This window comes from Cebus imitator, unplaced genomic scaffold, assembly GCF_001604975.1.
Source record: "Cebus imitator isolate Cc_AM_T3 unplaced genomic scaffold, Cebus_imitator-1.0 Scaffold443, whole genome shotgun sequence".
NCBI classification, from domain to species: Eukaryota; Metazoa; Chordata; class Mammalia; order Primates; family Cebidae; genus Cebus; species Cebus imitator.
Window position 1 is genome coordinate 891948 of NW_016107758.1, and position 15592 is coordinate 907539.

A 15592-nucleotide genomic window follows, 5' to 3' on the forward strand; every position below is an offset into this window, starting at 1 on the left:
TCTGACTTCACCCTTTTGTGCGTGGATATCTAATTGTCCTAGGACGGCTCTTTGAAGACTGTCCTCCCACCACGGAGTGGTTTTTGGCACCTTTGTCAAAAATCAGCTGACCGTAGATGGGTGTGTTTGTTTCTGGACCTGAATCCTGCCATTGATCTGTAGTCTTTCCGTCCATCTTAAGTCTGTCCTCAAGCCACTACCAGACTCTCTTGACGACTGTGGCTGTGCAGTCGGTTATGAAACTGGAAAATGCTAGTCCTCCAGCCTTGTCTCGGCTGTTTTGCATTTCCATAAGGATTTCAGATCAGCTTGTCCGTTTTGCAAAAAAGCCGGCTGAGATTCTTCCAGGAATCACGTTGAATCTAGCTCACTTTGGGTGTATTGTCATCTTAACAATATCAAGTCTTCTGATCTGTGAACGTGGAAAGTTTACTGTTCATTTAGATCTTTAATTTCTTTCAATAGTGTGTTGTAATTTCACTGTACAAGTCTTGTTGTTCTTTTGCTAAATCTCCGTTATTTTTATGTCCAGTTTCTTATTTTTCCTAGGTTTATTTTTCATTTGCTCGAATATATTTTTTGCTAATTTTTCCATGAAGGATTCATGGACATTATACTATCAGTCCTTGTATGCATTAAAACGTGTTTATTTTTCTCTCATATTTTAGTGGTGATAAGGCTTTTTCCTCAGAACTTTTTAGACTTGTATCTGTGGTCATCTAGCATTATTTTGAAGTGAATTTTGCTGACAGCAACCTGTTTTTTTTTTTTTTTTTTTTCCTAGATTTAAAGTCTTTGTCCTTCAAAATTTTTGCTGCATGTCTTCAGGGGTGTATGTTTGTGTGTGTTTTCTTTATTTTCGCTTGATACTTGGTAAGACTTTGATCTGAATATTTAAAGCTTCCTTTATTTTAAGAGGATTCTGTTGTTTGGCTTCATTGATTCTCTCCCTTTCCCTCCTCCTGACTCTCATCTGAGGTGTGCGTGGGAACCCTGGAGGAGCTGCGCTCTTGTCTCCTTGGGCCTGCAGCTGGAGAGGCCGCAGGCATCTGCACTTAGAGTGTCTGTGCCCCTGCTCCCCGGGCTCCTGGAGCTCTGCCACGTCTCGGCAGGCCCTTCGTTGGCCCCTCAGGACCACAGCCCTGCTTCCCTCGTCTTCTGGCTTTTCCTCAGTCTCACCTCTGGCCTTTTGGGCCATGGTGACCCTCCCGTCAAAGGATCTTCAGAATTTGTCTCCTTTCACCTCCCACAGGCTGGCACCAAAGCCACCCCCTTCCCTCCTGATGACTGTGAGATGCCTGGATGTTGCCCAGGCTCCTGTGGTTCCTTCTGATCCCCCCCCCGCCCCGATGCCTCCCTATGCCCCCTTATGCTGCCTGCCCAGCCCCCGCCTCCCTCACACCTCCTGGCACAGCTCAGGTGCGCTCCTTCGCACTCCTGTGCCCCTGCTGTCCTCTGTCTGGAGGGCATTCCCCAAGGCACCCAGAAGCTGCCTTCCCAGGACTCCCTCCCCGTCCCACCCACTTCGCAGGGGCCGCAGCCCTCGAAGTGCCCCGCAGCGGCACTTCCTCCCGCATCTTCTTTTCCTTCTTGTTTCTCATCGTTCCCTGGTGTATGATCTTGCTCACCATCTCTTGCTGACACCTGAAACACCCATCCTGTGGTCGGCACCCACTGGGTGGCCTGCCACTCCTTCAGCTGCGTGCCGACACCCTTAGCAGCAGGTGTTGCACTGGGCGACAAGGTTTTCAGTGGCTTGCAGGGTTTCTTTTGTGAGTGGCATCTTTTTCTGTCACCCTGAGTATCATTGACTGTTGTGGCACTTTTTCTTATATTTACCTGATGTTTGTCAGTCTTGCTAAACTCTTGATTAATCTGAGTCAATGTTGAAAACATATATAAAAGTGATAGCGTTTCTTTATATTTTCTAGTTTTCAGGCTTCTTAGTTCATTCTCTTGGCCAGGGCTTCCAGTCCTTGGTTAAGAAGTCGGGGTGATGTGGATGTCCTCCAGGGTACCTGCCCTGGGGCCTTAGGGCCCTCTCTCCCACCCAGGTTATGGCTCCCTCAGCTCCAGCTGGCTTCTTTATCACACCCATCTGTCCACCTTACAGAATGGGCGCAGTGGTGCCACGTTTCTGGTCAGCTGCTGACCCCTTCTCTGCTTCCTTATGCTGCAGGGGTTTATACCTGTGTTTCTTCTTTCATGTCCTTGGGACTTAGGGGAGGTAAATGTGCGGGGCGCACCTGCCGCATGGACTGATGGTGGCCCCTGGTTTCATGGGATGCTCCAGGACTGGCTTCAGCTGTTTCCACCCTGTTTTCCTCACAGGTGGTTGTGAAGTTTATTAAGAAGGAGAAGGTCTTGGAAGATTGTTGGATTGAGGATCCCAACCTTGGGAAAGTTCCTTTAGAGATTGCAATTCTGTCCAGGGTGGAGCACGCCAATATCATCAAGGTAGACAACGATTTCCTCTTTAGAGACGCCCTGACTTTGCTCAAGTCAAATGTCTTCAGCTGTTGACTTGAAGATGTTTTGGCAGAGCTGGACTTGACTTTGTCTCTTCCCAGGTAGTGGATGTATTTCAGAACCACGGGTTCTTCCAGCTCGTGATGGAGAAGCACGGCTCCGGCCTGGACCTCTTCGCCTTCATCGACCGCCATCCCCGGCTGGATGAGCCCCTGGCGAGCTACATCTTCCGACAAGTGAGAGCAGGCCAGAGCCACGGTGGGGCGAACGCAAGCCTGGGTGCCTGGGTCTGGTGGCTGCAAAGATCAGCGATCCACACCCGGCTCTCTCTCTGAGCTGGACCTCGCCTTCTGTGTGGGGATTTCATGGAGGAGGATGTATATTTTCAGAAAAAAATTCTATGAAGTAGAGAATGTGAGGTTGGGAAGGAAGAATGAGGCCAGATACAGTTTTGGAATGATTGGGAAAGTTTGTTTAATGGTTAAGGTTTATTCACATACATAAAATATCCACCACAGGCATAAAAATTAACCAACAAGGGTTCGGGTGAAGTCAGAGAGTGCCTGAAAGGCGTGCGTGCGGCGCAGCGGCTGCAGGCTGTAAACGCTCACTCAAATGGCGGCTGTTGACTTAATTAGCCAGCAAAAGAGATCCTGACATTCTCATTCTGCAGTATTTGTCTTGAACTGTTTTGTGTGTCATTACATATTGACCCTTGGCCATTATTTCACTGGAATGGGAGAGTGATACGCAAAATAGGAAGGCATCCTAGCAGAGGGCGAGGCGGAGGAAACGGGAACTCGTCTTGGGTTTTAAGGTGAAGGTGGTGGTTCCATTCTGCACCGCTCCCAGCTCCCCCCAAAGAACTGGAGAAATACCAGCAAAGGGCTGTGTAGACAACTCACATTTGCTCTTGGATTGTTTGCTGGGCACTATTCGATTTCTAATGATGGCTTCTGTGAATCAGCATTTCTTCCTCATAGCTTTACACTCTCAGGAGTTACTGGATTTCTGAAGTTTAGTTTCTCAGGCTCCTACTTGTAAGTTTCAGGCATTATGGATCTGCCAAAAAAAGGTCACCTCTCTCCCTGTTCCTGTGTCGGAAGATGGCATCTTCCCTTTAAGCTGTGGCAGAGACTCGTTTCTGACACTTTTGACAGCAAATACAGTATCTGTGTGAGCGAACGTCGAGGGGCACTTGTTAGGAGCTGCCGCCTGACAGGTGCTGGTTCTGGGGCTAGCGAGATGGGGGATGACGGTGTTCTATACTGTAAAGGTTTTGCCAGAGCTATCTACACCCCTTTGTAAATATATAGACGTAAATGTTATCACACGTGAGTGTGGATTCACAATTTTACAAAACACATTCTCACATTAACGTATTTAGGAATCGTGCTCATTCTCAGGGCACTGCCTGTCAGCTCTAGGTCCATCGGGGCCTGCTCAGCGGCAGGGGAGCTGGGGCCTGGGAACAGCCTGGCTTGGCTCAGGCAGCTCCAGGGCAGCGCTGTTGGTCCAGGGCACGGGAGGCGTCTGCCAGAAGAGCAGCTTTCTTAAAGTTGCTCTTCATCCCTTTGTAGTTAACCTCTCAGGACTAGTTAATAAATCTCAACGAAACTTTCCATGTTCATGTTAATGTGTGGTTTCTGTCTTCCAACTGGATCGTGACTGATTTGTATATATCTGCATATATATGTAAGTCTGTATGCATGCATGCATGCTTGTATATGTGTATTTATATGTGTATCTATGTACAAGTATGTTGTGTGTGTAGGTATGCACATGTGTATGTGCAGGTGTGTATATATGTGCACATGTGTGTATCTAAATGTGTATGTATCTGTAAATACACAGGTATGTCTGTTTGTATATATGTATATAAATATTTGTATATTTATTAAATATAAGTTAATTAATTGGGCATAGTTAACCTGTGATTAACTGACGCTTCTGATTTGAAAGATACTCATTTGTAAATATAAAATTGTCTCAAAAGATCAACATGATACATCCATGAAATCACTAAGTTGATTGGTACAACGGGTGTCCAGATTCCGACGCAGTCAGATGTGGAATTCATCCTAGTTGAGCTAAACTGAAAGGCTGATTTTGCTGGCCTCGGTTATTGGAGAGGCGGAGTGGGCAGGCGGTGGAGCAGCTGGTGGGAACGAAGCCTGTTTCCAGCGTAAGCACTCTTAAGTGCATCGCTGAGCAGCCACACGTTTGAGGAAAGGATCGGTGCGCCGCCTGAGCCCTCGAGTAGGCTGTGCTCCCAGCTCTGTCCCAAATGCTGCCTGAACTCTGGGCAGGGCCCTTTCCCTCCCTATGGGCTGACGCTGTCGACTGGGTGCTTTCTCTCCGGCTCTTCCCACATCACACCAAACCTGCACCCATATTTCACTTGCCCACCAGGAATGTCTTTGAGCTGTGGCTTTGTGGCCTGTCTTTCCTCCTGGGATAGGCATGGTGTGCGTTGTGGGGCAAGTGTCTGCTGGGAAGGTTTTCTAAGCAGCAGACAGAACTCACGCGTCTCACATTGATGCTGCTACCTCGCTGGCGACGTGGCCGGCCCCGGGGAGCATGCCTCCTGGAGCGGCTTTGCTTCCTGTTTGCTTTCAGTCGTATCTTCAGCATTCAGAAATCTTTCCTGGCTCCAGTTCATTATGTGTCAGAGGGCTATTTTTCCTTTGTCTTCGGCTCCAGCTTATTTTAAAGGCATGTTTTAGTTACACTGCCTTTTAAAGAGCCCCTCTGTCCTCCTGATTCCAGCTGGTGTCAGCCGTGGGATACCTGCGCCTGAAAGACGTCATTCACCGTGACATCAAGGACGAGAACATCGTGATCGCTGAGGACTTCACCATCAAGCTGATAGACTTTGGCTCGGCCGCCTACTTGGAAAGGGGAAAATTGTTCTATACGTTCTGTGGCACCATCGAGTACTGTGCACCGGAAGTTCTCATGGGGAATCCGTACGTATGCTGCTGCGGGACCGCCCGTCCCCGCGCCCTCTGTCGGGACCCGGGTGGGAAGGTGGCTTCCTTCGTGCCTCTTGGTGACGAGTGTCGAGTGACCGGGGATGATGTGCCGAAAGATAAGTGGGCAGGCAGGGTCCTGTTGTCAGAGGCGCTGGGCGAGCGACAGAGGAGTTAACCCTTTTACTTTCTTGGCTTTTATTGATGTTTGGAGTTTCATAGAATAAAAAGCTAAGAAAAACATTAAAGATAAGAGTCTCCCAAAATGGTACTCTTCAGTAAGCGAAGAGGATTCTTTTTAGTTAGATTTATTTATTTTGATGACAGGAATCATTATTTCAATAAAATACGGTGGGGCTGACCACGCAAGAAATCAGCACTAGAAAGTCCCGAGGCAGAGGACTCGTGCTGAAGGTGGAGTGCTGGGCTGGAGGGGCTGTCGCTGACCGGCAGATGCCATGTTGCTGGAGTGGGCCAGCTGAGCCTCTGTTGTGGGGAGCAGCAGCATCCTGGGGTGTGTGGCCGCGTTTGCAGCCCTCCAGTCAGGGGAGCCTGTGAGTCGGGGGCCGGTGTGGGCAGGGCCTCCCCTCGGGAGCTTAAGAGAGGAAAGCAAACTGGAAAGGAAGACTGTGGTTGGTTTGTAGGGCCTGAGTGGGGCCTCTGCTGACGGTGCTCTCTGCTGCACACGTCTGCTCACGCTCATCTTACATAAACCAAGTGCGTCTTTACGTGTACGAAACAGACTTTATTAAGTCAGAAACAGACAACGGATATTTTCCTCTGACACCTACATGTATGTAAGAGAGGTGTGGTTGGAACGCTTCTCTGAGTGAGTTCATGGTTAGAGGGCCGGATGGTCACGGCACTGCTTGGACCCTCACAGTCGGCCGAGGCGGTGCTCTGCTGTACCGCCCATGTCTGTTCCATGCGGTTCTCCAGGAGGGAAGCTCGTGCTGCCCTCACAGGACGGGCACGGGGTCCCTCACACAGACCTGCTTGGAGCTGGACTTGACCTGGTGGCCTGAGGCCAGAGCGTTTGCTCACGGTCACTGCGGGAGCTCTGTGCTGTGCCCTGGACTCTCGGGAGAACCTCAGCTCGGGGAGAGGAGTGGCCGGGGTCTGCTTAGGCCGTGTTTCATCAGTCAGGAGGTGCGGGTTCCAGACTGCCCACCCCGAGTCCTCAGAGCCCAGCGGCCTTGGCCTGTGCCAGCCTCCACACCAGGCAAGCATGGGCTCTTCTGGGCCTGGATGCCCTGTGTGCAGAGTGTGGAGGAAGTGCAGGTGGCTCTTCCCCGCTAGACCCTCCATGTGTCTTAAGAACCAGCAAACGGTGTGAAGTATTGAAGGGGCAGGTCTGAGAAGGGCAGATGTGGTTTGTTGCCCTCCTGGTGTGTCCTGGTGGCTCTGCCTGCCCTGCAGTGGCTGTTGTGCCCTCCGTGCTGAACGGAACTGCCCGTCCCCTGTCCACTGACCCATGATGCCTGCTGCATGGCTTCTACCCTCCCTGCACACAGGCCGGAACCCTGGGGAGGGTGCGGGGGATCCACCCTGGGCAAGAGCTCAGCGCCGCTCGGCCACCTTGCTCCTGCCTCCCAGGGCCGCGGGCCTGCCCTCTCCCTGAGCACCTACCCTGCCAGGGCTCTGCCCTGCCTCCCGGCCCCTCCCTTCTGGCTTGGGCAGTGTGCTGTTCCTGGGCCTGCTGGGCTGCAGGCCTCCTCTTGGGAGCTCCTCCCGCCCGCATCCTCTCCCCATATCCCTGGGTGAAAGGGTTTCTGAGTTCTGACTCCCAGTCCCGTCCTCAGGGACCTGGCTTCCTCTTGTCATCTTCATCTCCATCTCTCCAGGGTCGGCAGGCTGAGGCCTTAGATCCCCGTTCCCCTTCCTCCAGCCCTGGCAGCCGCCATTCCACTTCCTTTTCCATGAATCTGACGACTCTAGGGACCTCCTATATGTGGAATTGTACAGCATCTGCCTTTTGGTGACTGGCTTATTTCACTTAGCGTAAAGTCCTCAAGGTCCATCCGCGCTGTGGGCTGTGCCAGCGTCTTCCTTGTCAAGGCTGAGTTTGATTGCATTTTCTGGAGATGCTGTACGTACTCATTCATCTGTCAGTGGACATTTGGGCTGCTTCCATCTTTATGTTGTTCATGGTGCTGGTATGGACATGTGTGCGCAAACGCCCCCGGCCCTGTCTCTGTAAATAAAGTTTTGTTGGAACGGAGCCGTGCTCATTTGCTCATGTGTTGTCTGTAGTTGCCTTTGTCCTGCGTGACGGAGTTGAGTTGCAGTGGGGACCATGTGGCCCCAAAACCTGCACTACGTACTATTTGGCCCTTTACAGGAAACGTTTGCCAACCTCTGTTCTATTCTATTGCATATTTCTCTTCAGCTTCTAGAAGTCTTAAAATCTCTCCCTAACAAACAGAAACAACACAAAGACAAACACTGCCGAATCAGATTTTCTTGCTCTGACCCCTGCAGCCCTCATCCCCTCGGCTGTCCTGCAGTCTGTGCTGGTGACCCCGCCACCCCCGACTCAAGCTGGTGGCGTGACACTCACCCACGCTGCTGCTCTGGCCTCTGGGATCTGCCCTCTTGAGCCCTCCCGGCCCCTCTTCTCCGAGTCCAGCTGAGGGCTGTCTGTGGCACTTCTAACTGCTGTGGTTTCTCTTGTGGTTTGTCTGATTCCAGTTCTGGGAAGAGACTGCTGCTTCCCAGACCTCTTCTCGGGACAGACCCCCAGCTGCGGACCCAGAGACTCATGGTCTCGGGCAGCACAGGGGCACGGCCAGGTGCGGCTGACCTGGCTCCAGGGTGTGCTTGGTAGCAGCTTCACCTCGCCAAGCCTTGCTCCTCTTCTGTGTAAAATGAAGGTAGTATTTATCTTGCTGGGTGGTTGTGAGGATGGGGGCCAAGTCATGTAAACTGCTGGTACAGCATTGGCACCTCTAGGTTCCCAATAAAATGGCAGCTGGGATCAGGACGTTTATGGAGACAGGAAATAACAATGGCCCTTTGGGTGTCTTCCCTGAGGCTGCTGTAGTTGGCCCATTGTGCGAACACTCACCTTGCCTTCACCCTTTGGTGTTTCTCCTGTTCAGTCTCATCCTGGCGTGCCCGTCACATCGTCGCCACGGTGATCTTTCTAAAGGGCACGCGTGTCCACGGTCACACCAAGCTGAACTTGCCTGAACATGTTTGAAGGGCATGTAACCCTGTTCTGAAGCAGCCTGCAGCTCCCATGGCCCTCAGCAAAGCCAACAGACTTGCAGTCTGCTTCCTCCAGGAAGCCCTCCCTCCCCTCTGGTGGACACATCTTGTGGTTGGTGTTCTGCAAGGAAGTTCCTCATTAGCCTCAGAGCTGCCCAGGGGCCTCTCCAGCCCTGGCAGGTGGCTTGATGGCTGGTCTGGGGCAGAAGCGCGTGGAAATGGAGGGCATGTTTGAGGGGTGGAGTGGCTCTCCTGGGAATCCGCTGCCTGTCCCGTGTGCCTGGTCGGGAAGGGCCACAGTGCTTCCCACAGGCGGGCTTGGCAAGTGCGTGCTGAGCGCCATGGCGTCTGATGCCCCCTTCTCACAGCTACAGGGGGCCGGAGCTGGAGATGTGGTCTCTCGGAGTCACTCTGTACACGCTGGTCTTTGAGGAGAACCCCTTCTGTGAGCTGGAGGAGACCGTGGAGGCTGCCATACACCCACCGTACCTGGTGTCCCAAGGTGAGCGTGAGCCGCAGGTGGCGGGCAGACAACCCTGTCCCTGGAGACCAGCCGCTTGCTTCCCGTTTCCTCCGTCCTCATGATCTGTCCATACTGACAATCTCCTTTGTTTCCTTTCTATTCATCGAATAATTTGATCTGAGCCAAAGAAGAATTTGTGTATGACTTTAAAACATCTTGATAATTTAGTTTTTATTACCATCTTTGGATCTTAGAGGCCCTCTTGTGAGAAACAGACTTGAGTCAACACTTGGCATGGCAGCAGCTAGGCCCTTGGGTTAGAAGCCCCATCACACAGTGGGTGCCAGTGGATTGAGGCTGAATGTGATTGCATTTTCTTGATATGCTATACTTGACCCCCCAGCGGCGCATGTGGAAGCTGTGGGGCTTCAGTTGCACCATGAGCTCCCCTTGATGTGCCTCAGCTTCCCGCAGGGACGGGAGTGGCTGTTTGTGTCTGGAGTGGGACCGGTGTGGGAGGCAGATGTGGGCTCAGTGGCCAGAAAGGCCTCCAGATGATCTGGAGTGGGCCACCACAGGAGCTCACACCCCACAGAAGCCCAGGAGCTGGTGAGGGTGTGAGGGGCAGCCAGGTCAGCAGGGGTAGCTGGACCCCAGGGTTCTGAGGTCTCTTCCAATGTTGACATTGTGCCATGATGAAGTACCGTGGACTGGCTTAAACAACGGATGTGTATTTCTCACAGTTCTGGAGATGGCCAACTTCTTGCTGGGTTCTTGGAGAGTGAGAGAGTGAGCTCTGAATTTGTCCTGTCTTCCTCTTTAATCCCAGCATGGGGTTCCACCCTCGTGACTTCATCTAACTCCAGCTACCTCCCAAAGGCCCTACCTCCTCATTATCACATCAGGGGTTGGGGCTTCAACACATGGATTGTTCGGGGGAATGGGGGGGACCCCGTGTCTGGCAGCCTGGAAGGGATTCTTAGGTTTGCTGAAGCTCTCGATTCCTATGACGCCATGGGTCTTGGGCGCGCTGTTCCACCCACAGAGGCTGTTCCGTGTGTTCTCCCGCTAGGGCAGGTCCCCTGGGACGGTGAGGCTCCAAGTGGCCCTGGTTGGGCTGGTACCTACATGGTTAAAGGATGTGGGGCCTGAATCCAGATGCAAGGCAGGGGGCTCCTCTCAGAGCTCCTGCTGGCATCCCCTCACCTGTCCTGTTAACCCTGATAGGCACAGCTCCGCATAGCCAGAGCCCCCGACGACAGACCAGTCGGGAACCTCTGCACCACCTGGACTGTGGTTGCATGAGATGGCATCTTGAGCCCCAGGCTTTCATTTGAGAGGCGATGAGTGTTTCCTGTAGCTTTTCTCCGAGCACGGCTGGGCCCTGCACTGGAGGTTCCTGGGCCGCCTTCTGCCCAGTCAGAGGCTCTGCAGGGGGTGGGGTGCACCCAGGAGTCTGCGATGTGCTCCCCTTGATCCCAGTCTGGATCTACCGACTGTGTGCTTTATGTCCCTAGAACTCATGAGCCTCGTGTCCGGGCTGCTGCAGCCAGTCCCTGAGAAGCGCACCACCCTGGAGAAGCTGGTGACGGACCCGTGGGTGACGCAGCCTGTGAACCTTGCTGAGTACACGTGGGAAGAGGTGTGTCGAGTAAACAAGCCAGGTGAGGCGTCTCAGCGCCCTCCGCCCTGTGTGACTTTGCTTGGAATGGCGCCATCCCCGGGCTGCCTTCCTGGGCCAAAAGGAGGAAAAGGAGGCTCTCTCCCCCGTGCTGTCTTGGAAACAAATGTCGGGGCCTATAGCTGACCTGCCACCTGTGAGCGGGGGCTTGATTGTGTCCAGAGGCCTCTGGACTCCACTGGGGTTCAGGGTGTGGCTTTGGGCCTTGGAGGGTGGCCAGATACCCATGGGAGCTCCTGGCAGAAGGGGTCAGGACCCTGAAAGATGGTTTGAGGAATGCAGCTGGTGACGGTCTGACTGGGCTGAAGGGGAGGAGGAGGCCACAGGTGCTGAGTGTGATGCTCTAGCAGCCTGGGGGGGCTCGTGGCTCTTCAGACAAGGCTCTGGCCGCAGAGCCAACATCGCTGCTCAGAGCATTTGGACCAAGCTGGTGACGATGGCCCTGGGCTTCGATCCCCACAGCACTGTGGCAGGAGCCGTACTTCCGGGACACTACCAGTTGGATTTCTGAGCACCCCCCACCGCCGTAGGCTTTTGTTCTAGGACTTCCAGTGACAAGCAAAGTATCTTAGAAGCTTATGTTGTTAGCATGTGATGCAGTTATCTTCTTTCTTCAGAAAGCGGAGTTCTGTCCACTGCGAGTCTGGAGATGGGGAGCAGGAGCCTGAGTGAAGTGGCCCAGGCTCAGGAGCTTTGTGGGGGTCTCGCTCCTGGCGAGGCCCCTGATGGCCAAGGCTGTTTGCATCCCAGGGATCCTCCTCTGCTGACCCGCTAAACGCCAGCTTCTGGCTGCTTTTCTTCACTTGGCTCGGAAGATCATATGGTTTTCAGGCCCCGTCTGCTGGCAGAAAGTACATTCTCAAGCATTCCCAGCTCACCTGCTAAAAACTCATGTGTAGGTTTGATAAAGGCAGAGCAGAAGACAGTGATGCTGTGTTATTTCAGGTTTACTACAGAGATTTGGAATTCACTTTCTTCATGACCTAGAAAAAACACTCCAGTGTTCAGCTGTTTTATATTATTAAAGGGCTTGTAACTTGTGAGCTTCTGAAGGCATGAGTGTTTTCTCTTTCCACTTCTGTACACGCGTATGTGTTGTTCCCTCTGACTTGGTGTATGCTTATCTGAGCGACGGAGATGTGAAACGTGTAGAACTGTTAGTCAGATGATCAGACCATTGCGCTAATTTATTTTCTCAAACGCTTTTCAAATTAAAGCACCTTGTTGGTAAACAGTTATCCCGAGTTGGAAGTTGTGAACTGTTCCCGTGTGCTACGTGTGAGAAATACTTGGTTTCCTCGTTTTTCCGTCTGTGCACCCCGCTTGCCATAGCTGGAGAGAAGTCTAGCCTTGGTCCTTCTGGGGTTCCTTTTACGAGCAGGCCCTGCCAGGGGTGGGCCTCGGGCTCCGAACCTTCCTCCATCTGGTAAGACTGGGGAGGGTGTGACATCCTCCGGGACTTCCCTTCTGCCGGGCCCTGTAGCAAGACTGCTGTCAACACGTGGCTGGCTCACTGCCAACAGTCCCCAAACCTCCCCTGGCTAGCCAGCTCCCACCTCTGTCCACGCGAGGGGCTTTCTGGCCCAGCCCACACCTTTGGTCCATGGGAGGGGCTCCAGTGCTGTCCCTTCCTCAGGGCTGCTCAGGCCCCAGGGTGCTTCTCAGACACTCAGTGGACTGCTTCCCTCTCAGGCTCCAGTCCATTCCCCTTCAGAAAGACTTGGCTAGGTCAAGTACTTACATTGTTTTATTTCATGTCTGTGTTAGAGAGGAGGGAAGAGCTAGAGGTGACAGCAGAACCTTTCATTTTTTTTCCTGCTGAAACATAGGAAAATAAATAAACCACTACCTTTTCCAGTGTCATCACTTGCAGACTGTTTTTCCACATTCTGAGACTCCTGCCCAGGCCTTCTAGAAGCTGCTTGGGGGCCAGCTGCCTCCAGTGTGGCTCTGAGCTATTTCTAGTGGTATTTAGGAGGCACTCAACTGTTTAGGATGCTCAGAGCAGAGTTAATCTTAGTCCCATCCAGTAGGATACGGGATATTGCCATCCCTTGCTCCTCAGTCTCCCTGCCACAAGTGACTGATGGAGTTAGTAGGGAGTTGGGGGGGGGCGTGGAGAACCCTCCTCTATCAGGGACACTAAAGGTGTAGGTTTTTAGAGATGTGTAACAAAGTGACGTTTCCTCTTCAGAATTCAAATGTGTTTCCTGATGTTTTAAGAACTCAACATTTTTCTTTGCAGTGTTTATGATGCTTATAACACAGAGGGTATTATAGAATGGTGCGGGTTTTTTGGAGACAGTCTTGCACTGTCACCCAGGCTAGAGTGCAATGGTATGATCTCAGCTCACTGCAACCTCCGCCTCCCAGGTTCAAGCGATTCTCCTGCCTCAGCCTCCCGAGTAGCTGGGATTACAGGTGCTTGCCACCACACCTGGTTGATTTTTTGTACTTTTAGTAGGGACAGGATTTCACTATGTTGGCCAGGCTGGTCTTGAACTCCTGACCTCAGGTGATCCGCCTGCCTCAGCCTCCCAAATTGTCGGGATCACAGGCAGGAGCCACCGCGCCTGGCCAGAATGGTGTTTTCAGACAGGTGTTTAATGGATTGGGAATGCCAGGTCCTAGCTTCCCAAGAACTGTTACTTCTTTATAAGATAATAATGAAAGCTCATCTGACTTGACAGCAGTGGAAGGTTGGCTATTTTGCAAATGTTCTTTGCAGAAAGAACCCAGAGAGAAACATTCTGACGCTGAGGCTGACAATTTTTCCACTCCATGTTTTTTTTTTTTTTCATATGGAGTCTCACTCTGTCACCAAGGCTGGAGTGCAATGGCGTGATCTCCACTCACTGCAACTTCTGTGCCCTGGGTTCAAGCAATTCTGCCTCAGGCTCCCTAGTAGCTGGGATTACAAGTGTGTGCTACCACGCCCAGCTAATTTTTGTATTTTAGTAGAGATGGGGTTTCGCCAAGTTGGCAAGGCTGGTCTTGAACTCCTGAGCTCAGGTGATCCGCCTGCCCTGGCCTCCCAAAGTGCTGGGATTACAGGCATGAGCCACCTTGCTTAGCCCTCTCCATGTTTTTAAAGTATGGTTTGAGAGAGCAAAGTTTTCACAAAAGACTGAAGGTGATGTCTATTTATTTATCATTATTTTTTGAGGCATACTTTTGCTCTGTTGCCCATGCTAGAGTGCAATGGCGTGATCTTGGCTCACTGTAACCTCTGCCTCCCAGGTTCTAGCGATTCTCTTGCCTCAGCCTTCTGAGTAGCTGGGACTACACGCACAACGCCACCATGCTCAGCTAATTTTTGTATTTTTAGTAGATACAGGACTTCACCATGTTGGCCAGGCTGGTCTCAAACCCCTGACCGCAAGTGATCTGCCAGCTTCAGCCTCCCAAAGTGCTGGGATTACAGGTGTGGGCCACCACACCCAGCTTCATGTCAATTTTTCCTAGTAAATAAAAAATTTACTATGAGTAATCTATTTAGTAATCCTGGTGTCCCAGCTGCCATTTTATTTCTACAGCTAGATAACCTGTTCAGGTTCCTTGATTCTTTCCAGGGAGTTGGGGTGACTCATGGGAGTTTCTTAGGCTTTTGGTGTAGCAGACACACAATTTATTTTGAGATGCTGACAGTTTAGTATTTTGAGAAGAAAGCTGCATTATAAAAAACAACAAAATGAACCAATTCTTTTCCTTTTCTTTTTGAGATAAGGTCTTGCTCTGTTGCCCAGGCTGGAGTGCAGCGGCACAATCACAGCTCACTGCAGCCTCAACCTCCTGGCCTCGGGTGATCCTCCCACCTCAGCCTCCTGAGTAGCTGGGACTGCAGGTGCAGACCACCACTCTCGGCTAATTTTTGTGCTGTTTGTAGAGACAGTTTTCCTATGTTGCTCAGGCTGGTCTTGAACTCCTGAGCCCCGGTGGTACTCCCACCTCAGCCTCCCAAAGTGCTGGGATTACAGGTGTGGGCCACTGCACCCTGCCAAAGCAACCAATCCTTTAGTTCTACACAGATTATAACCTTCCTTTTAGTGGATATAATCCCTTTGCCAAAAGATAGTTTGTACACAGTTTAGCACGGAGCTCCATGCCTGGCTCAGAGCAGGTATGTAAATGTGTACCTATGCAAGAATCAAATCCTTTGTCAGCCCAGAATGAAGGAGATAAAACAAGAAATGCTTATAAATTAAGGCTTTGGTGGCAGGATTGATGCAGCTGAGAAAGCACACCTTTTCATTCTTCACCAGCATCCCCGTTTGAAGGACGCGTACGCTCTATCCTCAGACAGGTCGAGAGGAAATTCAAGAACGGATACACCTTAGGCTGAAGCGTGACCGTATTTCATCCTAAGAGGGAACCAGACCTCTAAGTTTGCAGGGCTCTTGCTTATCCAGGGAAATGTGCCACAATTCCTGTCATTTTGCTTGGGTCTTTTAAAATCGGCAAATTCTCATCTTCCACCAGCCGAGGGTAAAAAAGACAAACGGTGGAGACTTTTTGTGCGTAGGTGGCCCCGGTGTCCACGTCGAATACAGACTTCTGCACAACGAAACCCTAAGTATTTCCCGTGTGGAACGGAATCCGTTTTTCCCGCCTCGGGAAGGATTTCTGCGCTCCCGGGTGAAGTTCCTGGAGCCAGGAGCCCCGCCCTCCCGGGAACCCCCCACTCCCGGGAACCCCGTCCTCCCGGAGCCCCGCACTCCCGGGAACCCCGCACTCCCGGGAACCCCGTCCTCCCGGAGCCCCGCCCTCCCGGAACTCCGTCCTCCCGGAGCCCCGCCC

General features: G+C 51.9%; 1 protein-coding gene across 6 annotated transcripts in view; it reads left to right on the forward strand.

Moving 5' to 3' along the window:
• PASK (PAS domain containing serine/threonine kinase) overlaps window positions 1-12033 on the forward strand; it is a 45925-nt gene extending 33892 nt beyond the window's left edge. For 3 of the 6 annotated variants that reach the window (XM_017510783.2, XM_017510786.2, XM_017510787.2), the window contains exons 13-18: window positions 2332-2457; window positions 2571-2705; window positions 5239-5438; window positions 9020-9153; window positions 10632-10778; window positions 11413-12033. In XM_017510783.2, the coding sequence (XP_017366272.2) occupies window positions 2332-2457; window positions 2571-2705; window positions 5239-5438; window positions 9020-9153; window positions 10632-10778; window positions 11413-11570 (900 nt within the window). In that variant the 3' untranslated portion in view covers window positions 11571-12033. Of the gene's footprint in view, window positions 1-2331; window positions 2458-2570; window positions 2706-5238; window positions 5443-9019; window positions 9154-10631; window positions 10779-11412 lie in introns of all 6 variants that reach the window. The other 3 variants (XR_001819723.2, XM_017510784.2, XM_017510785.2) reach the window with 3 other exon arrangements.
• Window positions 12034-15592: the final 3559 nt, after the last annotated feature.